Source organism: Saccopteryx leptura, chromosome 5, assembly GCF_036850995.1.
Source record: "Saccopteryx leptura isolate mSacLep1 chromosome 5, mSacLep1_pri_phased_curated, whole genome shotgun sequence".
Classification (NCBI taxonomy): Eukaryota; Metazoa; Chordata; class Mammalia; order Chiroptera; family Emballonuridae; genus Saccopteryx; species Saccopteryx leptura.
Genome location: NC_089507.1, coordinates 57258585 through 57275772, shown reverse-complemented (window position 1 = coordinate 57275772; position 17188 = coordinate 57258585). Strand labels below are relative to the sequence as shown.

General features: G+C 45.3%; 1 protein-coding gene across 3 annotated transcripts in view; it reads left to right on the top strand.

Moving 5' to 3' along the window:
- The first annotated feature begins 2615 nt into the window (after nucleotides 1-2615).
- PPEF2 (protein phosphatase with EF-hand domain 2) overlaps nucleotides 2616-17188 on the top strand; it is a 31816-nt gene continuing 17243 nt past the window's right edge. For 2 of the 3 annotated variants that reach the window (XM_066384725.1, XM_066384727.1), the window contains exons 1-9: nucleotides 2616-2743; nucleotides 8442-8569; nucleotides 8722-8779; nucleotides 9863-10038; nucleotides 11367-11481; nucleotides 12449-12495; nucleotides 13319-13485; nucleotides 14342-14378; nucleotides 14469-14618. In XM_066384725.1, the coding sequence (XP_066240822.1) occupies nucleotides 2689-2743; nucleotides 8442-8569; nucleotides 8722-8779; nucleotides 9863-10038; nucleotides 11367-11481; nucleotides 12449-12495; nucleotides 13319-13485; nucleotides 14342-14378; nucleotides 14469-14618 (933 nt within the window). In that variant the 5' untranslated portion in view covers nucleotides 2616-2688. The remainder of the gene's footprint in view (nucleotides 2744-8441; nucleotides 8570-8721; nucleotides 8780-9862; nucleotides 10039-11366; nucleotides 11482-12448; nucleotides 12496-13318; nucleotides 13486-14341; nucleotides 14379-14468; nucleotides 14619-17188) is intronic. The other variant, XM_066384726.1, reaches the window with a different exon arrangement.

Sequence of the window (17188 nt, the reverse complement as noted above, 5' to 3'; positions counted from 1 at the left end):
TTTTTTTTTTTTGTATTTTTCTGAAGCAGGAAACGGGGAGAGACAGTCAGACAGACTCCCGCAAGCGCCCGACCGGGATCCACCCGGCACGCCCACCAGGGGCAACGCTCTGCCCACCAGGGGGCGATGCTCTACCCCTCCGGGGCGTCGCTCTGCCGCGACCAGAGCCACTCTAGCGCCTGGGGCAGAGGCCAAGGAGCCATCCCCAGCGCCCGGGCCATCTTTGCTCCAATGGAGCCTTGGCTGCGGGAGGGGAAGAGAGAGACAGAGAAGAAGGAGGGGGGGGGGTGGAGAAGCAAATGGGCGCTTCTCCTATGTGCCCTGGCCGGGAATCGAACCCGGGTCCCCCGCACGCCAGGACGACGCTCTACCGCTGAGCCAACCTGCCAGGGCCTCTGAGAGCACTTTAAATATATTGTTTATTATTCTCTGAGACATATAAATGAGGAAACAGAGTCTATGAGAAGTTAAGTAGAAAGATCCAGTAGGAAGCTGAGTGAGAATTCTCCACTTATCTATATACTTCCAAAATCCAAACGCTTCAATATACAACATGACTCTATAGGCAGTTTACTAATTATCAAAGCAATTTAGCAGTCACTGGGGGCTCAGTCTTCGCTGATGTCTCTTCCAGCTCTAAAACTGTGTGGGAGTTTGGTTGATTTGTTCATGATGGCTTGTCACTTGATCTTATGCTCAGATTCTGGTGACATGGCATCTTTTACATCTGGAAACTATTTTGCCCACAAGAAAAAAATTAATCTTTTTTTCTTTGACTATGTATTTTTAAAAAGTGAATCAGCAAAAGTAAGGTGGGCCTTTCATTTGGATTTGCAAGAGAAAAGATAACAATTCATTGACAATCCCCAATATAATACCCTCAAAAATAGGGGAAGGAGAGTGAGGTAGAAGAAAAGGGGTTGGGGGGAGATTGAAATAGAATCCACCATTGACATTGCCAGTACATCTCATGTTGCTTCCTAAAGAAGAGCTAGAGAAAGATTCATCTTTGTTGTGTAAAAATAAATACGGCATAAAGTTAATTCAATTAATAGTTATTGAATCCCTATTGTGTGTCAGAATATAAAAATGGTGGCTTTGTTTACACAGGGTCTTTGCTTCAAAGAACTCACAGTCTAATGGTAGAAAACTTTGATGTGATGTTGCAGTGATGGAGATGTGAATAGGACACTCAAGAGCTCAGAGGGGGCGTGTCAAACTAGCTTCCTTAGAAAAGGTGATGCCTAAAGTGAGCCATAAGGAATGAGTAGTTAGCCAAGTTAGGAGGAGTGGAATAGGAAGAATATTTTAGCTAAGAGCAAAAACACACAGTCATAGTGATCAAAAAGCCAAGTTTGAAGAAAGGAGAGAAGAGAGACAAGGCTAGAAAAGTAGGCTTTTTTTTTTTTTTTTTTTCTGAAGCTGGAAACAGGGAGAGACAGTCTGACAGACTCCCGCATGCACCCGACCGGGATCCACCCGGCACGCCCACCAGGGGCGAGGCTCTGCCCACCAGGGGGCGATGCTCTGCCCATCCTGGGGGTCGCCATGTTGCGACCAGAGCCACTCTAGCGCCTGAGGCAGAGGCCACAGAGCCATCTCCAGCGCCCGGGGCCATTTTTGCTCCAATGGAGGCTTGGCTGCGGGAGGGGAAGAGAGAGACAGAGAGGAAAGCGCGGCGGAGGGGTGGAGAAGCAAAAATGGGCGCTTCTCCTGTGTGCCCTGGCCAGGAATCGAACCCGGGTCCTCCGCACGCTAGGCCGACGCTCTACCGCTGAGCCAACTGGCCAGGGCGAAAAGTAGGCTTTTGAGAAGATGAGTTAGTTCTATTTGCAGTACATGGAATCCGAGGTGCTCCAGTGAACGTCTGGCAGGAAGCTGGGTACATGGGGCTGACGTTTAGGGATGGCCTGGGATGATGTACAGATTTGAGAGGTGGGAAATGATAGCTGAAAATAAGAATTGATTAAATCAACCAGGGAGTTTATACAGAGTAAGAGCTGACATCTGAAACTAGAAAACAAATAAAAATCAATCTTTGAGAATGAGACAAAGAAAAATGAACTCAAGAAGGAGAGAAAGTAAGTAGTCAGGGAGGCAGGAGTACATACAAGGGAGTCTGGCATCGTGGAAGGCCAAGGGGTGACTTGTGGAGGCGGATGGCCTTGCACTTCTGACAAGGTCAGGAATGAAAAGATGAAGGCATTGGAGACATCAGCACGAAAAGTTTTGATTAACAGTGAGGATGTAAAAAGTGGTCTGAAGAGGAAATAAGGAAAAAAACATAAAGTCTACTCCTGAAGGAGAAGAAAAGAGAGTCTGAGTTATAGGTAGAGGGATGTGGGAGATCAAAGGAGGATGGGGATGAATTGCTTTGGGAAGAGAAGAGACTTCAGTATGCTTCTAGACAGTAAGGGGGAAAGCTAGCAGAAAGGTTGAAAACATAGGTGATATGCAATGACAAACGGAATTTTCAGGTGAGAAACACCTCATGCACTGAGCCTGGAGAGGTGATAGTCTCAAATATTTTTAGGATGTGGAAGACAAGGTCCATAGATAATTTGCTCCACCTGAACTAGTAATACTCTGCCTGAATCTCCCTATTGCAGATTCCCTCTTCCGTCAGCAAACAATTCACTTTCCCTTGGACCTGCTACCTGTGTCCTTAAGAAACATTGTCCTTACACCATGGGAAGTGGCACCTCAACCCAACATCATCCTGCTTTCCCGAATGCAGAGAAAGGTATGTGTTTCTCACCTCCCAAACTAGCTCTGGGTATTCCAAAGCTCATGTTGCATAAGACGGAAGGACAGAAGCAAGAAACCACATTTTTGTCCTTATTCTTGAAAATTAGCTTCTTCTTGTGATGTGAATAGCAGAATATTCAGCTGAGTATCTTAGGACTTGGTGAAGTGTATTTGACAGAATTAAAATTTACTCAAGGACAAGCGAGCGGAATAGGTTGGGCAAAAGTGGGACATAAGAGCACTCCAGGGAGAGGGCACAGCACTTACAACGGTTACGAGGTAGGAAAGAGAGAGGCATATTCAAGGAACTGAGTGGTTTGAAGTGAATGGGATAGGATGGCATGACATGAGGCTCTGAGGTAGGCAGAGCCCAGATCACTGAGATCTTGTAAAATTTTAAACTTTATTCTAAAAGCATGAAGAACCACTGGAGAATTCAAAATAGGGGTTCTATAATAAGATTTTCATATTTAAAAGACACTTATTTAAAAGATCCTGCTGGTTTCCATAAAGAAAGGATTAGAGTGGGTATAGAGAAGATGGAAGAACAGTTTAGACCAGGGGTAGTCAACCTTTTTATACATACCACCCACTTTTGTATCTCTGTTAGTAGTAAAATTTTCTAACCGCCCACCAGTTCCACAGTAATGGTGATTTATAAAGTAGGGAAGTAACTTTACTTTATAAAATTTATAAAGCAGAGTTACAGCAAGTTAAAGCATATAATAATAATTACTTACCAAGTACTTTATGTTGGATTTTCGCTAAGTTTTGCAGAATAAATTTTTTTTTTTTGAATTTTTTTTTATGAAGCTGGAAACAGGGAGAGACAGTCAGACAGACTCCCGCATGCGCCTGACCAGGATCCACCCAGCATGCCCACCAGGGGGCAATGCTTTGCCCACCAGGGGGCGATGCTCTGCCCCTCCGGGGCATCGCTCTGCTGCTACCAGAGCCACTCTAGCACCTGGGGCATTGGCCAAGGAGCCATCCCCAGCGCCTGGGCCATCTCTGCTCCAGTGGAGCCTCGGCTGCGGGAGGGGAAGAGAGAGACAGAGAGGAAGGAGAGGGGGAGGGGTGGAGAAGCAGATGGGCGCCTCTCCTGTGTGCCCTGGCCGGGAATCGAACCTGGGACTTCTGCACGCCAGGCCAATGCTCTACCACTGAGCCAACCGGCCAGGGCCGGCAGAATAAATCTTTATAAAACAACTTACTATAGTTAAATCTATCTTTTTATTATACTTTGGTTCCTCCGCTACTGCCCACCATGAAAGCTGGAAAGTGGGCGGAAGGGACCAGGTTGACTACCGCTGGTTTAGAAGCTACCAAAGTCATCTAAGCTAGAGGTGATGATGTCTTGAGTTGGTGGCAGGAGAGATGGTGAGAATAGGGTAAATTCCCACAATATTCAGGAGGTGGAATTGACAGAAGCCAACTGATTGGATGTATGGGATGAAGGAGCAGAATGCATCAAGAATGACCTCCAGTTTTCTGGCTAGCAAAACTGGGCAGATGATAATATTACAAATTACTGATGCTGGAGAAGAACCAAGTTTGACTAGAGGAAAGATGATGAGTTTATACACACTGGTGATGAGTTTACACATGCTGGGTTTGAGGTGCCCATGAGACATGCAGGTGGATGTGCTCAACAGGCATATTCAGATATGCATATTCAAATCTGGAATTGGGGGAAACATTGGGATAGAGATATGTGCATTTGGAAGGCATTAGAGTGTAGGTGGTGGTTGAAGCCATGAGGGTCACTGAAGTAGCCTAGGTGAGAGTAAAGCCAGATCTGAGACCAGGGCCTAGGACAGAGCCGTGCTTAAGCCAGTACTTAAGCATCAGGTAGAAGAGGTTAAGCCAGCAAAGGAGGCCAAGGAGAGGCAGCCACAGGTGTGGGAGGAAATGGTGACAGCACCTTGTTTACATGAGAACATCTCTGAAAGCTTGTGGCGTCCTTTTTTCCTAGTCTGGCAACATGTTCCAGGCTCAACTTGTACATTGTTGGCCCCATACCAAGAATAGCTATTTCTCCAAGGTGTAGGATATTCATTGCTACTGGTTGGTTATTGTTTCTACATTATTTTAGTGACAGATCCAGAAAAAAAATCAATATATATATTATTTAATGGAAATGGCCCTGGCCGGCTAGCTCAGTGGTAGAGTGTCCACCTGGCGTGTGGAAATCCTGGGTTCGATTCCCAGCCAAGGCACACAGGAGAAGCACCCATCTGCTTCTCCATCCTTCCCCCTCTCCTTTCTCTCTATCTCTCTCTTCCCCTTTCACAGCCAAGGCTCCATTGGAGCAAAGTTGGCCCAGGCACTGAGGATGGCTCCATGGCTTCCACCTCAGGCACTAGAATGGCTCCAGTTGCAACAGAGCAACGGCCCAGATGGGCAGAGCATCATCCCCCCCCCCCCCCGTGGGCATGCCAGATGGATCCTGGTTGGGCACATGCAGGAGTCTTTCTGTCTCCCTGCTTCTCACTTCAGAAAAATACAAAAAGTAAATTAAAATTAAAAAAATAAAGGAAAAAAATTATCATGACCAATTTATATTTAGGATCACAATATTTTTACTTAACAACTTTGATATTGCTTTTATATCTCTTTTCTCTTTATCCTTAATGAATGAATATATACTTTATCCCATAATATATAAAAAATCATTTCAGTATAATAATAATAATAATACTATAAGCAATATGATTACTGAAAACTTTTTAAGATTTCCTTATAGTTCTCTGGTTCTTCAGATAGATCCACTAGGGATGTACAAATTACTGAATTTTTAAGTCATTTGAAATAACTCCTTTCTGTGCAGTGTGGCTGCCAACTCACATACATGGTCAGATTCACTGGTTTAACTTTTGCTTTTGATTTTTAGAGATTGATGTTTTTTACTTTGATTTGTTTGTTTTATAATTTTATAAAACATTTTTATTATATCTATTCCAAATATCTAATGCTGCATAGCCAACTCTCCTAAAACTCATGATTTTGTGGGTCTGATTTGCAAAGGGCCCAGCCAGGTTATTTGTCTGATTCTCAGGGGCTGGAGGCTCTATTTCTAAGACAGCTCTTCACTCAGTATCTGATGCTCTGGTGCCCTTTGGCCTCTCTCTCCCCGGGTAGTTGCCTTGTTCTTAATCTGGGGTTTTAGCAACTGGGTGCATTTATAACTTGCACCCTTGCATTTAGTATGCACATGGCCGGAGCAAGAGGAGCTCAAGTGTATTGTATTGTGCTGTGGGGAAGGCAGAATGGGGTAGAGGATCTAAAACCATCCTGTCCCTCACAGTGCCTATCTCAGTTAAAGATAACCCAGGCCCCAGGGAGAGACCTGGAGGGAGAAGAAAGAGGGAAAGAGAGGTTTTGCCTGTTCCCCTTGCCTAACATGCTTGAGGCAAGTTGTTAGCAAACAACATTTTCTGGGAACCTTGATGACGTGGTATTTCTCAGTGTCACTCACACTTTAGTGTAAGTAAGAGCCACAAGTGGAGCTTGTTAAAACTGCAAATTTCTGGGTTCCCTGTAGAGATTCTGGTGCTGTAAGTCTAGGGCGAGGTCCAGGTATCTGTGTGTTTCCCACAAGTTCCTAAAGAGTCTGTAGCACTTATCCTGGGTGTTTCTTCCACTATTTGATCATGGATTTACAGAATTCAATTGATAGAGCTTTAGCCTCACCACTTATTATTTAGTAAGTGCTTTTGAGAAAGATTTACAGCAGAACATTGTTATTTTTTTTCATAAGAAATCAAATTCAGCCTGACCTGTGGTGGTGCAGTGGATAAAACATCGACCTGAAACACTGAGGTTGCTGGTTCAAAACCCTGGGCCTGCCTGGTCAAGGCACATATGGGAGTTGATGCTTCCTGCTCCTCGCCCATTCTCTCTCTCTCCCTCTGTCTCTCACTCACTCTCTCTTCTCTCAAAAATGAATAAATACAAAAAAAAATTTAAAAAAAAGAAATCAAATTCAGCTACAGCTTTGCTTAAATTCCTCCCAGGTTCCTCCCCCCCATCCCACCATCACCTTCCTTCTTAGGGAAATCAGCAAGAATTGTATTAGCTCTCTAATGCAAGCTAAATATATTAAATCAATCTGTCTACTGTCCATGAGGTTGACCTGAGTGAACCTGCAGGCTTTCTTTTGTAATCCAGCTTTATCACAAATACTTCATTTATCAGTGGTGACACACCCAGGCCTTGGAGCTTAGGAAGACTCTAGTTATTTAGTATTTAGCAGTCCTCTTCTTTGGACCACGGGTCCTAAAGTCCACATGAAGAGTTACAGGTACTCATGCCCTCCTGTGGTAAGAGTCACCTAAACCAGGTCCTGACAAAAGGAGAAGCACAAAGGCTGCCATGTGCTTGAAGTCAGCCCAGTCATGGAAGTGCTGCGACGGGGACACTTCCCGCCTGCAGGGATGTCAGGGTGTAGGGCAGCCACAGGGTGCAGGGCAGCCACAGGGTGTAGGGCAGCCACAGGTTGTAGGGGTGTAGGACAGCCACAGGGTGTAGGACAGCCACAGGGTGTAGGACAGCCACAGGGTGTAGGGGTATAGGACAGCCACAGGGTGTAGGGCAGCCACAGGGTGTAGGGGTGTAGGACAGCCACAGGGTGTAGGGCAGCCACACGGTGTAGGGCAGCCACAGGGTGTAGGACAGCCACAGGGTGCAGGACAGCCACAGGGTGCAGGGCAGCCACACGGTGTAGGGCAGCCACACGGTGTAGGGCAGCCACACGGTGTAGGGCAGCCATAGGGTGTAGGGGTATAGGGCAGCCACAGGGTGTAGGACAGCCACAGGGTGTAGGGGTGTAGGACAGCCACAGGGTGTAGGACAGCCACAGTGTGTAGGACAGCCGCAGGGTGCAGGGCAGCCACAGGGTGTAGAACAGCCACAGGGTGTAGGGGTGTAGGACAGCCACAGGGTGTAGGACAGCCGCAGGGTGCAGGACAGCCGCAGGGTGCAGGACAGCCGCAGGGTGTAGGGGTGTAGGGCAGCCACAGGGTGTAGGACAGCCACAGGGTGCAGGGCAGCCACAGGGTGCAGGGCAGCCACAGGGTGTAGGACATCCAGCGCAGAGCCCAGCAAGGACTTACCACCACCCGACCTGACGGCATGTAGTACTTTGGGTGTTTTTATTCTTTGTTTTCCCCAGTCATCACCTAGCTCATCACCTTTTCCAGATGAGGACATTGAAGCCCATGAGGGTGCCTCACCTGAGGCCACATAGAGGGTCCGAACAGTTTCAGACGCAGAACTCAGACCTCCTGACAGCCAGTCTGTTGTTATAATGTCAGCATGTCCCCTACCCCAAGCCCTGCATTATCCCGCTCTTCAGGGATGCTGCATCCTTGCAATCTCTCCAGTTTTCATAGCCTCACAGTCCTGACGGTCCAACCTTTTTACCTCTACTCATAAATGTTCTCATTGAAAAGTGGGAATTCCAATAACCCTGCAGGGATATGAGTATAAGAGGTCAGAATGGAAGTGGGGGAGGCATGAATAGGGCACAGAGCACCCCGGCCAGTAGGAAGGCACGGTCTCCCTACCGGCGGCAACGCGTAGTGCTCCCCCACCACCTCGTCCCCACATCACAGCGGGGAGGCGCCCCTCACCTCCCCCCAGGCCCAGGAGCCCAGCTCACAGGGTTGCTTCTCCCTCCGTGTCACACACAGCCTTCAAGGCAGCGGCCCTGATCCAGCGGTGGTACCGGCGCTACATGGCACGCCTGGAGATGAGGCGGCAGTGCACCTGGAGCATCTTCCAGTCCATCGAGTACGCTGTGCAGCAGGACCAGGGCCAGGTGCGGCGGAGGCGGGTGTGCGGTGGGGCTGCCCCCAGCTCTGCCTCCAGCCCCTGGGCGGCAAGGCCCAGGCGCAGCCAGTCTGGACCGCTCACTCCTGGGTGCTCTTCTCACTCATCTCTAACGCCGTGTCTCCTTGGTTTCTTCCGCAGCTGCACGATTTCTTCAGCTACCTGGTGGATCGCTTCACCCCCAGCAGCCACAATGAGAGTGAGTATGAGCTGCCACACGGCATGTCCTCCTCTCTCTGGGTCACAGATCTGCAGGTGCGGTGGGGCGTGCACAGGGAGTGAAAAAGTGAATCTGGGGACAGTCCAGCACAGCAGGAAGGACAACAAATCAATGGTAGAGTGGACTTGTATCCTGGGTTCTCCCAGAAGCACACCTGAAGACCAACGGTTTTGAGTGCAAGGATTTTATTTGTTAAATTTAAGAAACAAGGTGGGTGGGGAGGGAGTAGGAAGGGATTCTGGGAAGGGAAGGGAAGGGAAGGGAAGGGAAGGGAAGGGAAGGGAAGGGAAGGGAAGGGAAGGGAAGGGAGCCAAGCAAGGGTGGGCTACTAAGCCAGCAAGTCAGTCTGCCTGGGAAATAGTGTAATAGAGCCTGGGAATGATCCCACCTGAAGGCAGAGGGAACTGGAAACTTTATATGGCAGCTCCTGAAAGTCATTGGTTGAAGGCTGCTGGGAGGGACAGACAGGAGGACTCCCTGTGGATCCGGGAAAAACCCCTCAGGCTGGAGATGCAGGGCCAGGCAGTGGGAATTGCCTGAAGGGCACTGAGAGGAGGGAGGCACCTGCCACATTCACTGCGAACTTTCCCACCATGACTTTCCCCTTTCTTAACAAACCCAGGTCCCTAAATGTCCTCCCTTTCTAAGTCTGACAAATCTCAATCTTTACAAACAAAAGTAGAATGGAATTGCCATCGGACATAACCTTTGCCCCTGCCCATCCTAACGTGTCATCACTTTCCCCTTTTCTCTCCTGTTCCTGTGTGGGGGCTGATGCCAGACTGGCCGGGTCCCACCTTAAGTACAGCAGGTCCTCAAATAATGTTGTTTCATTTAATGTCCTTTTGAAATAAGGTTGAGAAGATTCTGTAGGAACTTAACTCGTATTTATTTCAATTAGCCTATAGTAAAACTGGTTTTCTTGTATGTTTCACTGAAAGTCACTGAACCTATCGACAACATTAAGTGAGGACTTACCGTACAGTCCAAGACTGTTCTGTCCTGCTTGTGGACTGATTGCGAGCCTGATTGTAAGCCGGCCACCCTTTCTGTCCTGACTAGGGGACTTCCTGAACCGCATGTTCACTGAGGAGAGAGTCCCCCGAGACTCCGAGATGGAGAAATACAGCGACTATGAATCCATAGAGGTGCCGGACAATTACCCAGGGCCACGCCTCTCCTTCCCACTCCTTCCTGACCATGCAACTGCCCTGGTGGAAGCTTTCAGATTGAAACAAGTAAGCTCACCTGAGAACCTGAGCTACCCCAACTCCACAGCATGTGCAGAGGGAGAGCAGACCAGCGCAGAGGGAATGGCCCTGAATTTAGGGTGTTTATGTCATGGGTCCACTAGAGAGATTCTGCTCCCCCTTTGCTTAGCCAGGACCAGTTCCTGTGCACTGAAAACTTCTCCTAGTCATTTAATCTCCTCTGTTCATTCATCCTGCAGACAATTATTGAGCACCACTGTGAGCCGGCACTGTCTGGGCACTGGGAATACAGCAGTGAGCAAGACAGACACAAATCCCTGCCCTCATGGGACTGACATTCTAGTGGACAGACACACAAATAAAAACAACAATAAATGAATAAATTATATACTCATTCTCTCCATTCAGAACAGAATCCCTGTTAATAGCCAGAGCCTCCCTTGTTAGAACAGTGTACTTATTGTTACTTCACCAGCCTCCAAGTAAATTATGTGTATTAGGAAGTAGTAAGAGCTATGCAGAAGAATAAAGTAAGGTCTGGGTGGGAGATGGCGATTTTGCAGAGCGGTCTGGGAACCGGCACTGAGAAGGCGGTTTCTGAGCAGAGGTCCAAGGTGGTGAGGGAGTGCGCGGGTGGACGCGTGAGGAAGAGCTTTCAGGCAGAGGGAACAACTGGAAAGGGAACAACAACAAGGCAGGACCTTGCCTGGACTGCCCAGGGACCTCGGGAAGGCCACTGTGACTGCAGGTGGAGACAAAGAGGAAAGGGAGTGAACTTTTATTCTGAAAGAGATGGAGAGACATTGAGCACAGGAATGCTATCTTCCAGCTTTCTTTTTAAAATAATCATTCTGAGCATAGAGAGTAAGGGCTAGAGCAGGGAGACCAATCAGGAGACTACTGACTGCATAGTCCAGGCAAAAGGTGAAGCGGCTTAAAACGCTGGTGGTAGAGGCAGAGGGGGTGAGAAGCGGTCAGATTCTGGCTCTAGGCCAGATTCTAATCCTTCTCTTTCATATGAATTTATTCACTGCAGGAGGAGTTGGGGAGATTTCCCCACTCATGTCAGCATGGCTCAGTACCATCAACATGCATATACTTATTCGTTCTTCGCTGAGACAATCATGTGCTTCCCCCCAGCTGAAGGCAAGGGAAGCTTTCATAGAGCAGATAAAGGAAATTAGTTCAACGTTTGTGTGATGGTGAAAAGCAGAAACAAGGTGGAAGAAAAGATCTGGCCTTAGGGTCCCAGGGGCAGTTGACTAGGGTCACTTTTGGGGTCTTAGATGATTGTGGGGCCCATCTTCCCTCAGAAATATCAGTGCTGTATTGCCTCCTCTTCTTCCTCCTAGTAGCAGCTACATGCTCGCTACGTCTTGAATCTTTTGCATGAAACCAGAAAACATCTGATGCAACTGCCGAACATCAACCGGGTCTCGACCTGCTACAGCGAGGAGATCACAGTGTGCGGTAAGAGCTGTTTCTGAAATGGATTCATATGCTAGACGCGAACAGGAAATCTCTGCCTGTGATGGGGAGGAGGGAAGAGGATGGGGGGGCTCAATAGCCCAGTGCCCTCCTTCACACCGAGAGCAATCCCGTGTTTGCTCCACTGATGTAGAGGTGGTGCACTGAAGGACTGTGAGGCCACAGGGCCCAGCCTCTGCTTGATTGTCCCAAGCAATTCGTATCTGACCCCAAACTCATGTTCTTCATTCAGAACAAAAGCCCTGCAAATAGCCAGGCCCTCCCTTGTTAGAACAGTTTTATTTACTGTTAGTTGACCAGGCCGAAGGCCTAGTGAATTATTCCTGCCATTCACATATGTTTGCCCAGGCAGAAATCCTGGTACTGACAATTTTCTCCATCTCCTTATACCTTCAGTGATGTTTTTACATCCCTTAGAGATTGACGCCCCAAACTGGAACTTAAGGGAGGCCGACTGGGGTACATCAGGGGTCATAATAAGGCCCTTCTAGGCTATATACAGCCTATAGGTTGGTCCTGAAATGGTCTAAAAAATTTAAAATTAGTTTTCAATATTTGAAAATTAAAGGATTTCATTTAAAATCCAGATTTCCAACTTCTCCTGAAATATCTTGTCAGACCGGCCCATCAGTGAGTTGTAGCATCCTGTATTGAATAGGGCAAAATGTCCCCCGTTCTCACCTGGATTTGCAACCCTGTGCTGTCCCGTCCCATCTTTGCTTCATAAGAACATAGGTTGTTTACTGTTTAGGATAATCACACAGGAAAATTATTGTGCTTTCTGCTTTCAATATTAACTATCCTTGCAACAAGGAAACATGAAAAAGTGAGGAACCATACGTTTCTTAAACTTGCCATATTTTTCTGGGTATTTCCTTTTTTATAGTAAAAATTGAGAAACAGTGGTAAGGACCAATCAAAACTGCTATTCTTTTTCTGTTTTTGTTAGGAGATCTACACGGCCAGTTGGATGACTTAATATTTATATTTTATAAGGTATGAATGTTCAGTTTAAGTTCCTGTCTTGCTCTGAGGTTTAATTTAGTACTTGTATTATAGCTTCTATTGAATAAATTATTAAGTATTGCTAGGATTTAAAAAATATTAAATATACATAGTATATTTTTACATATAGGAAATATTAGAATACATAGTAGCAAATATATAATATAAAAGCCAGCATTGCATTATATTCTACTGTATTTTTGTAAACTGTTCAAAAAATACAAAATCTGAGGTTAATAAAGAGAAAGAACCATTATTCAACAATTGATTTCCTTTTTTTCAAATTAAGAAAATTACTTGTTATCAAAGCAATTGAAAGTTATTTTTGTATCATTTTTAATTTTGAAATGTAGAGCATATAATAGTACATATGAATATTATATTAATGTAATATAACTTCACATAGATACTTTATTTCCCAAAGCATCTTGCCATTTATTGTCTTATTTAATCCTGAAGAAATTTATGGCAATTGTTATTGTTAATTAAAGATAGTGCAGCTGGAACTTAAAATTGACTTTTGGATCACAAGTTCAGTGCCCTTTGCACATACCGCATGGCAACACTCTCGCTTTGTATACAGCGTTTATTTTGATGAGCATGTCATAACCTAAGTCTGGTTGAAAAGGAAATATTGATATAAGACTAATGAAAATATTTCCAGTTTCTATTGATACTTCACGTTTGGAGGAGAGCCAGAAAACTCAGAACTGGTGTTAGATAAGATGTAACCGTCAGCTACATGTTGGCTTAATCTGATTTCCTACTCCCTTCTTTCTCTGCCTCTTCTTGGACTTACCTCCTTGTTGGGAAGAATGGCCTCCCATCACCAGAGCGAGCCTATGTGTTCAACGGTGATTTTGTGGATCGAGGCAAGGATTCTGTAGAGATCCTGATGGTTCTTTTTGCCTTCATGTTGGTTTACCCAAAAGAGTTCCATCTTAACCGAGGAAACCATGAAGACCATATGGTGAACTTACGGTACAAACAAAAACAAGCTTGGGTATTTGATATTTACTTGTTGCAATTGTTAAAAGTTATTTTTGTCACAGCTTCTTATATGTTGGATGCTTTTTTTAAAAAATATTAAGTGAGAAGCAGGGAGTCAGAGAGACAGACTCCCACATGTGCTCCAACTGGGATTCACCTGGCATGCCCACTAGGAGGTTATGCTCTGTCCATCTGGGGTCACTGCTCTGTTGCTTGGCAACCAAGCTATTTTAGCACCCTGAGGTGACACCATGGACCCATCCCCAGTGCCCAGGACTAGCTCTCTCAAACCATTCAAGCCATGGCTGGGGAGAAGAAAGGAGAGAGAGAGAGAAGGAGGAGGAGGGTGAAGGGTGGAGAAGTAGATGGTCACTTCTCCTGTGTGCCCTGACTGGGAATTGAACCTAGAATTTCCACACACTGGGTCAACACTCTACTGCGGAGCCAACTGACCAGGGCTATGTTGGATGTTTTTAAAAGTACTTTTTCAATTTTGTAAAATATAATACACAACATATAACATTTAAAAATATTTTTTAAAAATGTATACATTATCCTACTATTCAAATAAAACCATTAAATTTTTTCACATATCCCTACTCTTCATTATAGAAACAATAAAAGTTAACTATAGAAAAAATAAGAAATATAGTAAACAAAAGGAAGAAAATGAAAATGTATGATAATTTGACTACCCAGTGATAATGTTATAATTGTAAACATTTTGGTGATTAGTGTTTTTCTATATAGTTAAGTACATGTATATAGAATATGCATTTTATAAAAATGCAATTGTCTCATAACTCTTGTCGCTAAATTTAATATCTATTTTTGCTTCTAAATCTAGATACGGCTTCACCAAGGAAGTAATGCATAAATATAAGGTGCGCTGCCACTAAAAACAAAAGCTTCTCTTAGTTCAGAAAAGCTGAGTGAATTATTTAATTTAATATCTTATTCATATCATTTTTCAGACGCATGGCAAGAAAATACTAAAGATACTGCAAGATGTTTTCTGCTGGCTTCCGCTGGCCACTCTGGTTGATGAGAAAGTCCTGGTTCTTCATGGTGGAGTGTCAGACACGACTGACCTAGAGCTTTTGTCTAAACTAGACAGGCACAAGGTACTGCCTGCTAATGAAATAGTGCAAATTTTACCAAAATGCCCAGTGTCACTATCAACGTAAAATAAATGTCAACTTGCATTCTGACTCCAGTTGACTAAAAAGGGCTGTTAAGAGAAACCATTAGACAAATGATTTTCAATTTTTTCATCTCATGGCACACATAAACTAGTTAATAAAATTCTGCAACACACCAAAAAATACATTTTTTACTGATCTGAGAAAAAATAGGTATAATTTTAATGCATTCACACTAGAAGGCTGTTGTTGGGTTGGCTGTTGTCATTTCTTTATTTGACAATGGAAGGAAAAAGAGGTCAGTACCCCTGACTAAATAGTCACGTATTGCATGTTTTTTTTTTTTTTTGTATTTTTCTGAAGCTAGAAACCGGGAGAGACAGTCAGACAGACTCCCGCATGTGCCTGACCGGGATCCACCCGGCACGCCCACCAGGGGGCGACGCTCTGCCCACCAGGGGGCGATGCTCTGCCCCTCCGGGGCGTCGCTCTGCCGCAACCAGAGCCACTCTAGTGCCTGGGGCAGAGGCCAAGGAGCCATCCCCAGCGCCCGGGCCATCTTTGCTCCAATGGAGCCTCGTCTGCGGGAGGGGAAGAGAGAGACAGAGAGGAAGGAGAGGGGGAGGGGTGGAGAAGCAAATGGGCGCTTCTCCTGTGTGCCCTGGCCGGGAATCGAACCTGGGACTTCTACACGCCAGGCCAATGCTCTACCACTGAGCCAACCGGCCAGGGCCACGTATTGCATGGTTTAAAAATTCTTGTGGCACACCGGTTGAAAATCACTGCATTAGACCATTTAAAAAAGGAAAGACTGAGAATCCACAGCCAGGCTCAGGGAGCAAGCGTGCTATGACCAACTAGTGGTATTTGCTATGGATACAATAGTGGAGAACTAGAGCCATGTGTTTTCATCCCCAATCCAATCACAACTGGAGTAGCGAAGCCATAAGATACTATTAAAATGTAAGAGTCTAAGATTCAAAGGAGACTGTTCTGTTACTTATAGTTATGTGAACTGAACAAGTTACTAAATTTAGTGTAACCCCAGTTTCCAAATCTGTATAATAGGGATATGAATAACTATATCATAGATGTTGTGAGAATAAAATGAAAATATATGTGCATATCTGCCTTACAAAAGTTATACTCAAGAAGTGGAAATAATATTAATGGCATTTGGCTTAAGTGGCAGAAAACTTCAAATAACAATGGCTTAATGTTCATTTCTTTCTCATGTAAATAAAAGCTGGAGGCAAGTAGTCCAGCCCTGGTAGAATAACACCCCAAAGCTATTAGAGCTGCAGGTTCCTGGTCTGTTGCTGCTACACCATGTTGCATCCTGGACCAACATGGCTACTTGAGCTCCAGCCATCACGACCCCATCCCAGCCAGCATAAATTAAAGAGCGGAAGAAAGGCATGTTTCTTCCCTTTAAGGGCTGTTACTTGTACACATGATTTCTGTTCATATTTCTGTTCAGAACTTTGTCATATGTCAACACTTTGCTGAAAGGCAGGTTGGAAAGTGTCATCTTTATTTCAGGCGGTATCTGTAAGAATGTGGGTTTCTATTTCTAAGGAAGAAGGGCAGACAGATGTTGGGGTAGCAATACTCCTTAGTCTCTCCTGTGGCTCCCCAGATTTTGATGCATGCTTTTCTTCCCACACATAGAGCCATGCTCATCCCTTTTCCAAGGGAGTCTACACTCAAGTCTCATCCAATACTTGCATCCGGCTTCAGGTCTGAGGTTTCTGGATTCATGTCCTATCTATTAGGTTTGACTCTGGCTCCTCATGGTCTGATGACTAAAAGAGGAGTTAGGTGTCCCCGCATACCAAACTCAGTGTCAGAAAGGGAAAAGGTGAACCCCTTGGCAGAGGTGGAAGAGGGGAGGCCTGTTGAATTTTCAGTAGTTCTCTCCAAAAGCCCCTCAACCCTTTCATGTACTTGACAGAGAAGGAGGGTCCCAGGTGATATAAAACCAGCTCTTAGTGATTTCCTTTGTCAATTCTGCATGTTGTCTGGCACCTCAATTTTTTTTTTTTTCAATTCAAACCGTTCTACTCAGTTGCATCCAGGTAGGGACAACAAGTCACAGCAGAGCAGATTATCTCATGGGAAGAATTATATTTAATTATGTAAACATAGGAGAAGTAGGAATTTTGGCAAAGAATGCTAGAGGACAGTGTGTTTTCTGTAAGTTAGCAAAAAGCTAACTGCCTACCAGTTAGTTTGCAGATCTCTGGGGAGGGGTGATGTAGTGATCTGTACAGAGTCCAGGGACCACTTGAGAAGAAAGCACAAAGAAAATTAGTTATGGGGTTGCTTATCTGGATTCAGTCCTGGTACAGTCTTGGTATCTCTGTGCCTCAATTTTCGTATCTCTACTATAAATAAGGATGCTATCTCATAGGCGTGTGTGGACTAATCAATTAATTCAGGTAAAACTATAAATAAGGATGCTGTCTTATAGGGATGGCCTGGGGATTATCCATTAATTCATGTAAAGTCCCCAGGATAGCACCTATTTGGAAAGAGCTCTCTCAATATTA